General features: G+C 44.7%; 1 protein-coding gene across 2 annotated transcripts in view; it reads left to right on the top strand.

Annotated features, from left to right (window-relative positions):
- The first annotated feature begins 3084 nt into the window (after positions 1 to 3084).
- GRIA1 (glutamate ionotropic receptor AMPA type subunit 1) overlaps positions 3085 to 15890 on the top strand; it is a 294076-nt gene continuing 281270 nt past the window's right edge. For both annotated transcript variants that reach the window (XM_004428620.3, XM_004428621.3), the window contains exons 1-2: positions 3085 to 3465; positions 6418 to 6555. In XM_004428620.3, the coding sequence (XP_004428677.1) occupies positions 3384 to 3465; positions 6418 to 6555 (220 nt within the window). In that variant the 5' untranslated portion in view covers positions 3085 to 3383. The remainder of the gene's footprint in view (positions 3466 to 6417; positions 6556 to 15890) is intronic.

Below are 15890 nucleotides of genomic sequence, written 5' to 3'. Positions count from 1 at the left end.
GAGGGCTTTTCCACTGGCCTGTCAACTGCCTGGAGTCCCTCCATTACATACTCATCCATTTGGACTTAAAGGAACACCATCTTCAGGTATCCCATTTTAAAATGTGAAGAGGCTTGAAAGAAGATGACTCTAATCTTTCTTCAATGTAATATAATGGAGAGAGAGGCTACAATAGGGGCACTGGTGTCCAGTCCCTGAGTGCCAGTTGCTATGTCTCCTGAAGAAAGGTGTTTCAATCTCAGTTCTATTGACATATTGGACCAGACAATTCTTTGTTGTGGGGGCTTTGCACTCCTGCCCCGGCCTCTTCTAGGTTTCCTGTTCCCCCACTGTCTCTTCCCAGTCTGCACCACAGGCTCCAGGCTCCTGGAGCCTACAGCATCCTCTCCTGCCTCCAGCCCTTGCACCCGCTTGGTTTGCATGTCTTCCCTCAGCCCTCACTGTCTGCCTGTAATTTCCTCCTTTACGCCTCAGCTCTTCTGAAGCCTTGTTGGCTCCCCACAGACGGACATACTGGTTGCTTCCTTCTTTGCTTCCCCGGTTGTGTGCATATCTCTATTAGAGCGCGTGACATGGTCTGCTTTGGATAACAGTTGGCTGGGTTCATCTGCCTTCATCTTCCACGGCAGTCACTTGCCTGGAGGAGGAGACTGTGTCTGCTTCCTTTCCACATCCCCCAGCACCAGACACCCTGTTGGATACAGAGTATTTTCTCTACCAATATTTGAATTGAAGAGCATTTTGAAGAGAAATGGGATAAACAGTTGAACCTAAATGTAATTTGACCTAGATGCCCAAGCTTGAAATATGTAAGCTCCATGTGTATTTCATCATTGAATAACTATGTATTTAATAGGCCAACGGGAGCCATTGACCATATTTGAGCAGGGCAATCACATAGTTAGAGCTATATTTTAGGAAAATCCATCCAACGATATGATTTATAATGATGGTAGAAAATGTGTCGTTTTGACACCTTTAAGTCCCCTTCCCCCAATGTAAGCAAAACAAGTCTTACCTGTTACAGGTGGGCGTTGAGGTTTTGCTAATTAATTTGTAAAGGGTTTTGAGATCTTCCTCTGAAAGGTGACAGAAAAGTGTGAAGCTTTCAGTGACAGCCTAATTATTATTACCAGGCACAAAGCTCAGAAAACTTAAAAGATCCCCAGGTACCATTCGAAATAGCAAGAGACAAAAAATGCAAACGAAGAAATTATATTACAAGATGGAATCATTGTATCACGGAATCTAAATGTTGGCAGGGACCCTGGATCTTTCCTGATCTGTTCTCCCACCTTCCCAAGCTGATGCTTACACTACCCCTAGAATGTCCCTGCCCAGTGCTTCCTACTATTAGGCCTAAGGGTTAAGAGCTTGGGCCTGATGGTAGAGTTTCCTGCATTCAAATCCCCAATCTCTTCCTTGTTAGCGGTGGAAACTTGGGTACATTATTAGGCCTCAGTTTCTTTTATCTATGAAATGGGGATTAGATTACCTACCACAGGCCTTATTGCGAGAGTAAATGATGCATGTGCATTGCTCAGTGTGATACCCGGCACATGGTCAATGAATTTTAGCTTTAAAAATCACTTGAGGTAATTAATATATATGAAAGTGCATAGGAAATCATAAAGCATCTGACATCCAGGTTGTTCGTAGATTAGGGCCTCCATCGAATACAGTCAGATATTTCCTGCAAATCCAGCCCTTGTAGCTGTCCTGTGAGTGTGTGTGATTATGCAATCTTGGTGAGGGAAGTGAGGAGTTTTGGGGTAAAATGGCCTAGTCAAGTGGCAAAGCAAAATCAGGCCCAAAGTCTGTTCTCCCTCTTTCTAACTGAGGAAAGGTGGGCTTTCCCTTTCCTGCATTATCATCTGTTGGGTGGGAGTTCTGACCAGGGCAGTGGGTCAGTTGGTAATGCCCAGAGTATTCAAGTTCGCAGGTTGTCCTGAAGGTCCAGACTCCATCTTAGTAGGGCTATGTCTTTATGATTTAATCCCTGGAGGCTCAGCTTTTTCATCGGTAAAATAAGGGTCATGGCCACTTCACAGGGTCGGTGTGAGGAGAGAGGGAGACAACACTGTGAAGTGCCTCAGAAACAATCCAGTTCCCTGTGACTGTTAGTGACTGCTGCTTTGCAACCCCCACTATTTCCTTGAACAGAACTGTTCTCTCTACAGTTCCCTTCAGCAGAAGCCCCTGTCCAGGAGGGTCTGTGGAGTTCCAGTTTACACCAGTGATCAGTGTCCAGAGATAACTGAAAGAAGCCTGAATCCTCTCACTAGAATCCCTGCAAAATGACTCATGTAATTGCTCTCTGTAAGTATCCTTAGCCCTTATTGTACACCCACACAATTCTGATGCTATAGACTCCTGTGGTATCCAGGGAAAGGGGGAAGGGGCCCACTTTAAATGCCTAGGATTTAAGAGACCACCAATTCTGCTTATAAAGGCAGACAGGGACTGCCAAATGTCCAAGATGAGGCATCTGCCAATCACTCCAGATCCTTTGGTTTGTCTGTCATTCCTCCCATTAAAGCGGGGGAGGGGGAAAGAATCTTTTTTTTCCTTTAAAGCTCCTAGGAGGGATTTCTAGGGTCTTCCCCTCAGGAATTAGTTGTAGGAATAATTGGGCCAGTGGAGTGCAGGACACGTATCCAGCACAGCCCGTGCGCTCCTAGAAAAAGTGACCTAGATCAAGCCGCGGGTTGGATAGAGGACTATTACGGGGACCCCCCTGCCACCTACTGACTTACAGCTGAACCCACATTTCCAATAGCATCTGCCTGGCTGGGGGCTGGGCGAGGGGGCAGAGAGAGCTGAGGAAGGCGGGGGAGGGTGAGGGGGACTGTGAGGCTGTCCCTTTCAGGACCAAGCTCCCTGTATCACACCCCCTCCCCCACCCACCCATCGCTGGGCACACACAGAAAGGAGCATAAGGTGAGGACGGGGAGGCAGGGGGTGATCGGGAGAGGAGGTCAGCTGTGGAACTCTGAGCTGGCGCGGTAGATATTAGCATAGAGCTCGCTGCCTGTGTGAGTGTGAGGGGGAGAGCGAGAGAGGAGGGAGAGAGAGGCAGGCTGCGAGAGAGAGGAGAGGAGAGGGAGAGGGGGAGCAAGCGCTCCAGCTAGCATGAGGACGGGCTTCTCTCTTTCGTGCTCAGTTAATCTGGCTGTCAGTCGGTGTTAACGCTGCAGTTTAAGTGCTCGGATTCCAAGGGAAACAGACAAACCTCGCAGAAGGAAGGAAGGAAGCAAGCAAGGAAGCAAGGAACTGCAGGAGGAAAAGAACAGGCAGCACAGAGAGAGGAATAAAGAGAAGCGGGGGAAACATCAAATCTATGATTGGACCTGGGCTTCTTTTTCGCCAATGCAAAAAGGAATATGCAGCACATTTTTGCCTTCTTCTGCACCGGTTTCCTAGGCGCGGTAGTAGGTGCCAATTTTCCCAACAATATCCAGATCGGTGAGTGAGGGGACAGCCTGGGAAGGGACTTTCTGGATCTGGCCAGGTTTTATTCTTTTGGGGAGGAGGTCTGTGTCTCCCCCACCCCCACTAGGGGCTGTTGTGCTTGGCTATCTATTGACAGCTGTGATGGGAGGGAGACTTGGGCCGCCAGCACAGGCAGGGGGCTTCTCTTGATCAGATGAGGGGCAGAAGGGACGTGTGCACACACACACACATACAAACAGGTCCACACACACCACTCACACTTTAGGCATGAGCATGTGAAATGGAGGAACCGCTGCTTTGGAGGAAAAAAATCAGGCTGTTGCAAGAAAAGAGGTAGTGGGTGTTTAAGGAGTTAACTCCGTTGCTTGGTAAATGGTGCCTGATTTCGTTTATTGATATACATATGCGTGGTGTGTATATTTATGTGTGTGAATATGTATTAAATGTGCATATATATTTGTTTGAGAGAGGTGGTGATTTCTTAGCTGGGGCAGGGGAAAGAGACCCTCTAAAAGGAATGAAGGATGCTGGGTTTATTGCAGCCGCTGAAATAGTGCCAGAAGGCCCCTCACTCTAAGTCAAGGGGGTTCTCTCTCTTGTTCTGGACTCCTCTAGCTGCCTTTTCGCTGCTGTCTGCCATGCTGGGTTGGTGGTCCCACTCCTCCGGTCCTGGAACTTTCCAGCCTGCCTTTTCTCTATTCCTTCAATTGCACCCCCCCCCTTAGATTTTTCCATGCACAGGCATTGCCCGCCTTTTACACACAGAAACACACACATACACTGGTTCATCTCCCCTCCTCTTAGCTTTCCCCATCACAAGGCTCCATACTCTCAACTTGGAGGCAGGTTTCAACATGCTTCACTCCTTTTTGTTCCCAATTTCCCCTTCCGTGTTGTCGTGCTTCTGAAAGAACCCCCACTCTCCCTGTATTTATGGGGCAGCTGACGGTCATTGCTCCTCCTAATAATAATGGGTGAAAGCAAACCAAACCAGAGCAATAACACCAATAACAATGCGTGTCCACAAGGGCTCGGGGATTCAGTGTGGCAGGCATCTCAGCGCTATTTGTGTCCCGGAATCAAGAGAGCTGCTTTGCTGGGAGGCATCTTGGTTGGTTTGGGTTCTGTTTTCTCTCCCCTGATAGGGACATAGCTCCATTGGGGAAAGTTCCCATTACTGGACGTTTGTGTTCCTTGTGGGAGTGTGTGTTTCTGGGGGGATGGGATGCAGGTGGTATCTGGTTGGACACACATGTGCTGCAGTATTGGTCTCTTCTGGCCTCTCCAGCCAGCTGGCTCCGAGGTTGTTGGGATAGCCATGGAGTAACTTGCTTTGTTTCCTGACACCTGTTAAGCTACATTCTGAAGTGTGTCTGTGTGTGTGTGTTAGTGCCTTACACGCAAAACAAAACTTCCTGCCTCGGAAACACTTTCCTTGTAGCCCGGCCTGTAGTCGCCTACCTCCCCCACCCTTTCATTCACTGCAGGGGTGGAAGAAGAGGACTGGGAAGTGTTTGGGGTGTGGTCATCTAGGGGGGAGGGGGGAGCATCAGAATCAAGAAGGAGTTTTTTGTTTTTACTCTTTAAAATGGAGGCATATGAACATGTGTGAATCACTTGCTCTTACGTGCAGCGTTGTTTATGTCGGTACCTACGTGTTGCCCATAGTTTGCTGATTGGAAATGCTGTCATTGAGATATATGGACTTGCTTTCTCCAAGTGCACTTGTGTATATCGCCTTGGTTATAAATGCATGGGGATGTTTTGTGTCTGTGTGTATGTTTGCTCATGCAGATTTTTCATCCTATTTAGCCCCAACTTGCTTGTTCAATTGATAAAATCTGATATTTTTGTTTTCAAATAAAAGGTTGCAACATTAGATTGTAGAACAAATGCTGAAAACATCACCGCCATCAGGTAGTACTTGATTCTACTTGTACGATCTCTCACAAAAGCCTTACAATCCATTTACTGGTTCTTAAAAACAAGCAAGTACCCACTGTATGAGAAGTTAGAAGTGTATTACATTGCGACTGGGATTCCTGTCGGATCCGAGATAAACTTCTGTGTAAACATTCCTTATAGTTCAGTCTCTGGAAATAGCTGATTTTAACTCACAGATGTGTATTTTAATTCATTTACACGTCCACAGTAAATACAAAGGTAAGCCATATACTCTGGTTTCTTGGAACAGAAGCCCCAAGAGGCACCTTTGTTGTGCTTTTTACTAGAATAGAATGTTGTATCCTCTTGACAGTCTTAAGCCCCCACATCTTTGAAGCCCCAGGTTCTCCCATGCAAACATACACAATGGCAATCACTTACGTAACAAGTCATTCCTAGGTAGCTGGGATCATGAGTGGTAAAAAGAAAAAGCCAAACACTTTGCAGAAAATCAGGAGTTTTCAGAGGAAATGGATAATAAACCTTAGATGTGATAGAATAGTTAAACTGCATGTGGATCTTGACAAGTCAAAGAGCAAAGGTGTCAAAACAAATGGTTGTCGTGCCAGAGAAGCCCACAGGGTCCCAGAGGTAGATTTCACTCTGCAACATTTATTAGCACTACTTCCTGTAAGGCCCTGTGGTGAGAAATGGGTCCGATACAAGAAACATCAGACACGGTGAGGTTTTACGTGTGTACAAGAGCGTAGGTGGTTTGCATAAGGGAGGAGGAAGAGAAATGCCACAATGCTCCTGTTTTCTCTGACCTGAGCTGAGTTGAGGGGGAACAATCAAATGTTTGGGCAGAGTGATAGATGTTAGAGGCCCTTGTCACATAAAAGTTTGTAGAAGTTTAAGCCTCAGCATCCAGTTGAGTCCATTTCAACTCTTATCCCATTACTAAAGGCTACAACTAGTGAGTTTGCATGGGGAGAAGACAAGGGCCCATCCGGGGTGGGCTGTTGAGGAATTAAACCTGTCTCTAGCCCAGATACCATGTTGCCTTTTCTTTCCTCATAGGGGGATTATTTCCAAACCAGCAGTCACAGGAACATGCCGCTTTTAGATTTGCTTTGTCACAACTCACAGAGCCCCCAAAGCTGCTCCCCCAGATTGATATTGTGAACATCAGCGACAGCTTTGAGATGACCTATAGATGTAAGTAATTGCTTCTATTTCTGAGATTTTTTCATGTGATCGACCAATGAAAGGAGGGCCTGTGAGTAGGTGGTGGTGTTGCAAAAATGACTTGAGTTGTCATTTGTCTTCATAAGAGAAAGCCCTCCAAGAAAAATTTCCAGGGCCTTTTGAGTGATTCCATCAGTTGGTATTTTAGATCCTGCAATGCTTCAGAAAATGAGTTTGCTTTTTCACTGTCAGCTGACTTTAAATACCAGCACGATGGGTACTTGGGTTGACTGCATCTCCCCCATTTCACAGAGGTTTTCTCTTTCAGTTGAGAGAGTTTCACGCATAGGAAACTTCTGAGAGACGTAGAATTAAAGGATCTGACTTGGAGAATGTGGTTGAAAATGCTTACGCCTTTCCTACGCACAAGTTAAAAGGAGAAAATGTCTCTCTAGCTTGAAAAAAAGGATACGTGAGAAGTTGTATACCTGGCTTCCCACTTTTGGAAATGACCAATAATTATTTAAAAATTGTGCCTTGATTATTTCCAAAATGCCTTGAAGCGATTGATTGCCTAAGACACAGTTTGTAGGATGGCCTTTGAGCATAAAACAGAACAGAGGTGACCTCCAGAAGGAGAAGAGAGAGATAAATCTCTGATATCTGAAATGAATGGATTATAAAATATGGGCAACAAACATCATTCTGAGTTTTTCTGACAACTAGGACTGAAAAGGAAACCTGTGCGGTTGCATGATTGTGATTTTATGACAGATTAAAGCATAAAAATTAATCAGCAGAGACATTTTCCCTCCAGGGATTAAGCTCAAGTAGGAATTTATGGCATGGAAGTGTGAGCTGAATAGGCAAGAATATCTTGAGACCCGAAACTGGATTAAATTAACATCATAGCCTTTGTGCGCCAATATGGACTTGGTGACTTCTGCTGAGCTATGGATAGTCGAGGGCAAAGACCATATTTCCTTCATGTCTTTCCCACATTCCCTCATGGTGGGGCTCTCAATGATTTGAACTGAATGTGTTTTGAAGTCTCATAGTGAGAATTCAGAATTCTCCCTATTCCTAAGACCACTCATAAGATAACGTTCATGTGAATTCCAAGAATTATAATTATACCAGATTCCATCTACTGAGGACTTAACTGTGTGTCATGAACTATGATAAGTATTTTATAGACAATTATAGTAACAGTCGTTACTATTTATTGAGCATCTACTATGGCCCATGTAATGCACTCATTGCTTTTTATGCATTAGCTCATTTAATCCTTACAGGTGCCCTGCAGAGCACCCTGTTATCTTCCTTTTAGTGATAAGGAAACTGAGGCTGCAACAAGTTATATAATTTGCCCAGGATCACCCAAGAAGTAAATGGTGGTCTTGTGACCCTAAGGTCCATGTTCCTGGCACTGTGATTGATACACTGATCCTTATGGTAACCTGATCAATTATACTGAGATTATCCAAGAGGCAAAAAGGAGTTTTCAGAGTCTTGTAAGGCAGTGGCCTGATAAAGCACCTAAGGAGAAAACCTTACAGAGTGCTTCAAATTGCAGCTGTGATTTTGCACAGAAGTGACCCATTGAGTAAATAAAATAGCAATTCTGCATTTTGGTAATGCTGAGGTTGAAATTCTTGCCTACTGTGTTACTCAATACCCTTAAAAAAGAACTGAAATTTAATTGTTGAATTGTAGTTCTGTGAAATCATCTCCCTGAAAAGCTAGAATAATATTGAGTAGGTATTTGGTTTTCAGATAACCTCCCATTCCTCTTCCTATGGCTTAGAGTAGGGTCTTTGAATGGAGAGTTTAGGTGTGTGCATCAAAGTATCTAAAACCACCTGAGATCATGGATAATCTTTTGCTTGCATATGCTGATTTATTTCCCGGGGAGAGGCTCCGTAGCTTTTGTCAGTCATACTCTCAAAGGAGTCCATTACTCAAGAAGGATTACTTGCTTAGGGAATCAAAAAGAATAAATGGCTGGCATGTGCATTCATTCAGACTGCTGAGATCTGTCTACAGCAGAGCTTGGTGGAAAGCGATGTTAACTGCTATCCTAGTGTCAAGATGTTGACTGGCAGGACAAGATAATAAAAGACCAAAATAGGAGGAAATGTTCTGAGCCAAAAGGTGGTGCTTCTGTATTGTTATCTTAACAACATAAGACTTAATCTCTAATAGGGTTGTTGGCTATTTGTTGGGGACATTGAAATATGATATAGACAATGTTATCCATCGTGTTTAGTGAACCTGGAGTGAATGGATCTCCGTTCTTGAACTTGATTCCTGCCATATACCACGGTACAGGTTTCTATGACTTTGGTTATTCTTTAAATCTTTCTTCAATGCTGTGAACTGAGATGGACATTGGAAAAACAGAGATGATAAAAAGTCCTTGCTCTCAAGTAGCTTACAGTCCAGTGGGGGACACTGCCCTGGGGATTTGTCTGAGAAGCAATAATGTTATCTTGTGCTTGGCTTTAGCTTCTTCTCTTTAGCTCCAAGATCAGAGAAGGCGCTGGGCAATTTGGGGGGTAATGTTGGCATTGTAATTCCCAGGCTATCTGGAGGATTTTCTGTTAACTTTCATGCAGGCTGGGGAACCTTTTTGGGCTATGTTCACTGTGGTCCATTGGCCAGGAAAACTGTGCATCCATCCCAATGTCAATTGAGTAAAAAATGTCTAAGGGAGCAGAGAGTTTTTAGGCAGGGTGCATTAATCATTTACAGAAAACCAAGAACAGCATCTTACTCAGATTTAATATTATGTGTTTTTTTGAAATCTGGTAGTTACTTTAAATTAACTTCCCCAGTCTTACCTCCATAAAATAACCAAATCTTTGTTTTTCATAATTTTAGCTATCATTTGATTTTTTCCTGTGCATTTTGCTATTCATTATCCCTCCACCAGAGGGTGGAGAAGGGCAGGGAGAGGCAGTGTAACAGGAACTATTCCTGCTAGATGTGTTCCCAACAGGGGATTAAAAAGGAAGAGTGGTGGTTATAGGGTAGGAGACACAGGGGAGATGGCAGAGGAGTACTGCTAATACCTCTAGCCAAGATGAGAGTTTGGTGTCTTCTTTGCATTCGATCTTTCTTGCATTCCTTGTCTGCCATCATTAAAGGATAAAGTCATTGAATCAGCAACCCAAATGCCTTGGGATCTCCTCTGAACACTCTTCCAAGCCTACAGGGACAGGAGTTAAGGGGAATGTCCATAGAGATGCTGACCAGCTATTCATCTTATCTTGGTGCCTTTGTGGTAAATATAAATAAAGGGACAGATGAAATACTGATTGGGATTTCTATTAGAGTTTGAGGAGCATTGTTGCAACTTAATTCCTACCTTTTCATTCACTCATCCATCCGTTCATTCAGCAAATACATGTTGAATGCCTCTTTCGTGCCAAGCACTGTGCCAGGTGCTGGGAATATAATGGCCAACGAAGAAGACATAGCCTCACTCCTTGCGAGGGTTACAATTTAGCCCAGAGGTCCTCAAACTTCCATGCACAAAAAAGTCACCCAGGGAGCTGTTTTAAAGCAAGACTCAGGGGCAGACTCTAGACTTCCTGAGTCAGAATATTCAAGAGCTGGTCCTGGGGGGGATTCTGTAGTAGTTAGTATGGGGATCACACTTGAGAAACTCTTTAATCTAAAAAATCTTCCACTCCCTTAGCAAGCATTTATGAGCCCTTAACCAAGGCCAGGCATGGTGTTAAGCACTAGAAATGCATACAAAAGTAAGACATGTTCCCTGCCCTGGAGGACTTTCTCTCTAGTGAGGCCGACTGTCCTATAAAGAGAAAATTAAAATGTAATGTTGTAAGCGTTACAGCAGCGATTTGTAGGGAGTGTTAGAGATGTCTTGAGGAGTGTGGTTGGCCTCTCAGGGGGTGGTGGTTGAACTGAGTTTCGATGATAAATAGAAGCTTTCCAGGAGGACCAGGGGAGGGTGTTGGAAAGGAATGAGACAGTGTGTTTGAAGCAGAGGGAATGGCACGTGCAAAGAAAAGGAGGACACTCTGCCTGATTCTTCCCCTGCTCTGGCCTCCCATGGCACTCCGTGCTGGGCTTCTCATTTGCCATTTTTCTTTTTGTTTTTTTCAGGGAAAGATTTGCCCTGAGCTAACACCTGTTGCCAATCTTCCTTTTTTTTTTTTTTTTCTTTTCTTCCACCCCAAAGCCCCAGTACATGGTTGTAGATCCTAGTTGTAAGTCATTCGAGTTCTTCTATGTGAGCCGCTGCCACAGCATGGCAACTCACAGACGGGTGGTGTGGTTCTGCAACCAGGAAGTGAACCCGGGCTACCAAAGTGGTGAGTGCCAGGCTTTACCCACTAGGCCATCAGGGCTGGCTCTGCTCTTTTTCAAATACTGCAGAAGGGGTCACCAAATGGCTATCCACAAGCCAGTTTCAGTACAGTGTTTAAGAATCATGGAATTTCCCATCAAAATTTCGATATCTTAGCTCTCATTGAAATTTTAGAAGATCTGGCAACATTGGACCCTGGGTCTATGTAGCTACAATTTACTAGGATGTAGCAGGGAATATCTAGATGGTCTCCTCCCCAACCAGTCACTGCCCTCATTTTCTTTACCTGCCTGGCTCCTGGAAGCACTGAATTTCCAAGCCCCAGTTGCTTTATCCTGCAATGTTCCCTGGGTTGTATGTTTATAGGTCAGCTCTGCCACCAGCATGTGAACTGCTGTCCAGAAAGACCATGTGTATCTATTGTCTGATGTGGCTGAGAACACAGAGCATAGGGCTGTACCTCAACACAAATGAACAGATGTCTCCAGGAGTCAGGTGATCACACAGCATGGAGATGCTGAGTGCCTAAATGACAATCAGGTGGAGGGTAGTGTGCCTAATGACAGTGGGTCTCCCTCTGTTGTGGCCCTACTTAGGGAGCCTAGGGGCTTTCTAACAGGACTTGAGGCATGGGCATCAGACAGATGGCCTCTTACATCTTGCCTGAACATCCTTCATCATTTTCAGAGTTGCAAACTAATGGTCTCAGACTTGTTTTGCTTCACCTGCACAGTGCTTTTCAAAGTTTGCCATAAAAATCCAGATTTCTAGCTGCTCTGAAAAAACTTAGGGCGTCAGGCAGCCCTGGACCCACATTCCTACTCAGCTTTTCTTGTCTAGAGCTGAGAAGTGCTGCCCTCTTTGAGTTTAAGGCATAAACTCACAAGATTACCAGAGTCCTCACCACTCTCTATTGTACATGTGGCCGGTGTAACAAAATTAGGTTGCTTGCTCAGGCCTGTAAGCAAGCCAATCTGTTTACACCTGATTTGTATCCTTCAGCACCTGTCATTTTATTATTTCATTCTAATAATATCTATTCTTCACTCTGTAACAAATACTTGAGGACATAAAAGATGTGTAACTTCTGCTCTCAAAAAATTAGTCTGTATGTAGTAATAAAAAGCATGAAGGGCTGGTGGTAGGGTAAACGAAGATTATTTTAAACAGCTATTGTGTGCCAGATACTTCACCTATGTTGTCTTATTTAAGTTTTATAACAATCTTGAAAGGTTATTATCCCATTTTATAGATGACGCTACTGAGACTGAGAGAGATTAAATGTCTTCTCCATATTATGCAGCGAATAAGAGCCTAAGCTAGCATCTGAAGCCAGCTTTGGGGGTTCCAAAACTCAGTGAGCTTTTACCCTTTCAGATATATGACTATATGAACACAAAAAAGCAAAACATCAGGAAAAAAGCCCAACACAAGAAGTATCTTAGTAAAGTTTATGATCCAAGATTAAGAGCCAAGACTTCCGAGGTAGAAGGTATATGGCTGTGGAAAAGGAAGACTTCTTGGGGGAGGTGGAAATGGAGCAGGCATTGAAGGTTGGAGCAGATTTTGGTGGTGAAGTGAGAGGAGGGTATTTTGAGTGGGTCAAGTCACAATCTCTCTCCTCTCCTTCCCTCAATCAGTACAGCATGTGCTTTTTGGGGGGAGGTAGAGAGTTCAGAGTTTGTCTCCTGCATCAACATCACACTTGCAGTTAAATGGCAGTTGTCTGCATTTCACTGGTTGATGTTACAGTCTGATTGTGGCTCCTCCATCTTTGCCTGTGCCCTCACCTTGAGACACGCAGGCATCAACAGGTGTCTGTGGTTGACTCTTGGTTCTAATTATAATATTGATGACCATAAGCTTGAAAGTGCAGAAAGTGTTTGTGAACGTTGCTTCCTTTGATTAGTGTGAAGACTTCTGCTGAGATGGGTGAGCTTACTGTTCTCTTAGATGCTCGGGATAAAGTAGTGATATAGGACATTTGAGAAACTGTTAAGATTCATTCTTTTGTTCATTCATTCAAAGCACTTTTGTTATTGCCCTCTACGGAGCATGCATACTGTTAATGCTACCTTCCATACCCTTCCAGACAGCATTCGTTGATTACAGAATTCTTTCCCACTGAATCTAGACACGGCCTTAAATTCCCTCTCAACCATAGCATCCCAGGAAGCTGCTACAAATTGGTCGGAGTTGGAGTTGAGGCAAGATCCATTTGCCATTACAAGGCATTACACTAGGAACTGAGGAAAATAAAATGCATTAGGCATTGATTCTGGCCTTAAGGGGCTCAGGAGGAAATAGGCATGTACACACAAAAAACTGATGTAATGGAGAGGTTTTCTCTCTCTCTCTCTCTCTCTCTCTCTCACACACACACACACACACACACACACACACGCAGTTTGATGCAGTGAAAGTATACTGGATTGGGATTTGAAGACATGGGTTCAAATGCTGGACTATCTTTTTGAATCATTCATGTGTGACTTTGAAGAAGCCCCTCCCCCCCATGTTTCTTTATAAAATGAAGCTCATATGATCTCTAAGAGTCCTTCTGGGGCTGTATTTCTATGATGAGAGTGTATGGAAAACTCCAGGGATAAACAAATAAGAGAAGAAGCTCTTACACCAGCCTTTGGCTGGAGGGAGGCTCACTAAACAGATTGAGAATCTAAGGGAAGCTCTGAACCATCCCCCCTACCACGTTGCACATTTTGTATGCAAATGCAGGGGTGTTAAGCCCACCGTGGGCCTCAGGTGCATTCATTCAACATTCAACAAGTATTTATGAAGTGCTTACCATTGTGAACTAAGACAGAAAGCAGCCCTGTGCTGCTGGAGCTTACCAGCTGGTAAGGAATGCAGCAATTAGTCAAATAATCGTACAAATGAGTGTATCATTATAGGTTGTGATAAAGACATGAAAGAAAGGGCCATGATTCAATGGGAGCATATTACAAAGGAACCAGCTCTGGACAGAGGGATGAATAGGTGTTTGAGCGGAGAATTTAAGGCTTTTGGTGATGATGTGTTGGGAACAGGAGGAGTATTCTAGAAGCTTCCTTGGCAGAGCAGAGGCCTAGCAGTGGGGAAAAGAAGTAGGGGGAGTGTGGGGCTGGAGAGGGTGGCAAGGGCTGGGCCTGGTGGGCCCTCTTATGGATTTTGATCTTTGGCCAGAGAGCTGTGGGAAACCCACTGAAGGGTTTTGAGCAGAGAAGTGCCATGTTCAGATTTCTGTTTGCTCGCCAGGAATCAGATGCTTGAGAGCACTTTGCCATTTTCATGTTCTCTGGAGACTTTTTGCTTCTGTAGCAATGGTCTTTGTTCCTTTACTCCCATCACCAATTTGGGATGGAGTCTGGCAGATGGGCAGAGGGATGGGGACAGACGTGGGGGGGCAGGGGAAGCTGATGACTGGGTGTAGGGGTGAGCTGTCATATGTGGCTCTGTGGTGCGGCCGTGGGTGTACTCATGGAGATTGGAGGCTGACCCAGCACAGGGCCGGGAAATCTAGTGAGCATGTGTTTGGAGGCAGGGAAGCATCTAGAATCCCCACTTATTTCATCAACAGGGAAAACCACACACACTGAATCTTGGTCTCAAGTCAAACCGGACAACTCAGTGGTCCTCACGTTCACACTGCTGTTTCCTCCACTTGCACCTGTAAACTGCTCCTCCCATGTTCCCCTGTCACAATTCTGTCCTTCTGATCAGTCCTAGGTCTTACATCATCTTCTCCAGTCAGCCTCCCTTGCTTTCCCATGTTCACACTTTCTTCTGCCCCTCGGCCCTTTGTACCTTCCCCACAGCAGTTGTCACACTTAGCCCTGGGTTTGAGTCACCTGGACCCTTGTCTCTGCCCAGCTGGACTAGGCAACTTGGGGGCAGTGGCCTCATTTTCTTTAGCTTCCCATCACAGTCTCCATCACAGAATAGGGTTCATTGGTACTAGTTGAATGAATGAATGAGTGAACGAATGAATGAATGCATAGCTGTATATTATGTAACATCAGTGGCAGTGATGAGAATAAGCATGAATTATTGCTCTTTGCATAGTAATGCTTTGATACTATAAGTTTTGAGAGTTCCAGCAGGCTGTGTTATAAATTCTTGTGGAAGGCTATCATAACTGTGTTGCTGGAAAGTGATGGGGGTGAAAACCAGTTGTAAGTCAAATCAAAAGCACATTCCAGCTCCTTCTGGACTATTGTCAGGAAGGGTCCTAAACAAGGTATCAAGCTCCATTTTCTAAATAAAGGATTTCTGGTTTAAGGCCTGGTGGTGCCCTTGATGCCTTGGCTTGTACAAGTCAGTGCTCTTTTCTTGAACCTCAGTTTGTTGCAAATGAAGGTAATAATTATATCAATGATACGTGGTTATTACGAGAAGGAGTAAAACAACTTTCCACTCAATAAAATACCATGAGGCAGGTACTTTTATTCTCCTCTTTTCACAGATGAGGAAACTGAGCTCTCAGAGGGGGCGGTGGCTTGTGTGTTTATGGCTCCATCCCTACAAATCTGAGGGCTTTCTTCATTCCATTGACGGCTGTGTCTGTCTGCTTCCTTGTGGATCCTGTAGTTTCCCTCCCATGGGAGTAGCCCTCCTCCCCTGGTGTCAGTGTTTGCTGCTTTTGTCACACAGCCCTCTGTACTTTTCAAGTGGCCTGTGCGGCTCTTTGCCAGCTGCAGTCAAGGTGTGCAGTGCAGTGAGGTTACTGGAAATCTCTTTACATCCCTGACTGCTCTTGTGACTTTGGTGTGTCACAGCTTGCTATCCAGGGAGCACAGGGAAGCCCAAGGTCATGGGAGGTCCAGATCTCAGAGGACACAAACAAAATTGGGGTTAATGAGGCAGTCAGAGGCTAATGAAATTGACACCCAATGGTTAAGCCTGTTTCTGTGTGTTCATTATGCAAAATCTCTAGGATGAAAATGAACTTTTTGAGAATAGCTTTTATTTTGCGTACAGAAGTAATATGTGTATTGTAGAAAGCCGTGGGGACACAGACACCAAACAA

The sequence above is a fragment of the Ceratotherium simum genome, chromosome 4 (assembly GCF_057802395.1).
Source record: "Ceratotherium simum simum isolate JZ-2026a chromosome 4, ASM5780239v1, whole genome shotgun sequence".
Taxonomy (NCBI): Eukaryota; Metazoa; Chordata; class Mammalia; order Perissodactyla; family Rhinocerotidae; genus Ceratotherium; species Ceratotherium simum.
The sequence above is the reverse complement of the archived record's forward strand: the minus strand, read 5'-3'. Positions and strand labels throughout refer to the sequence as shown.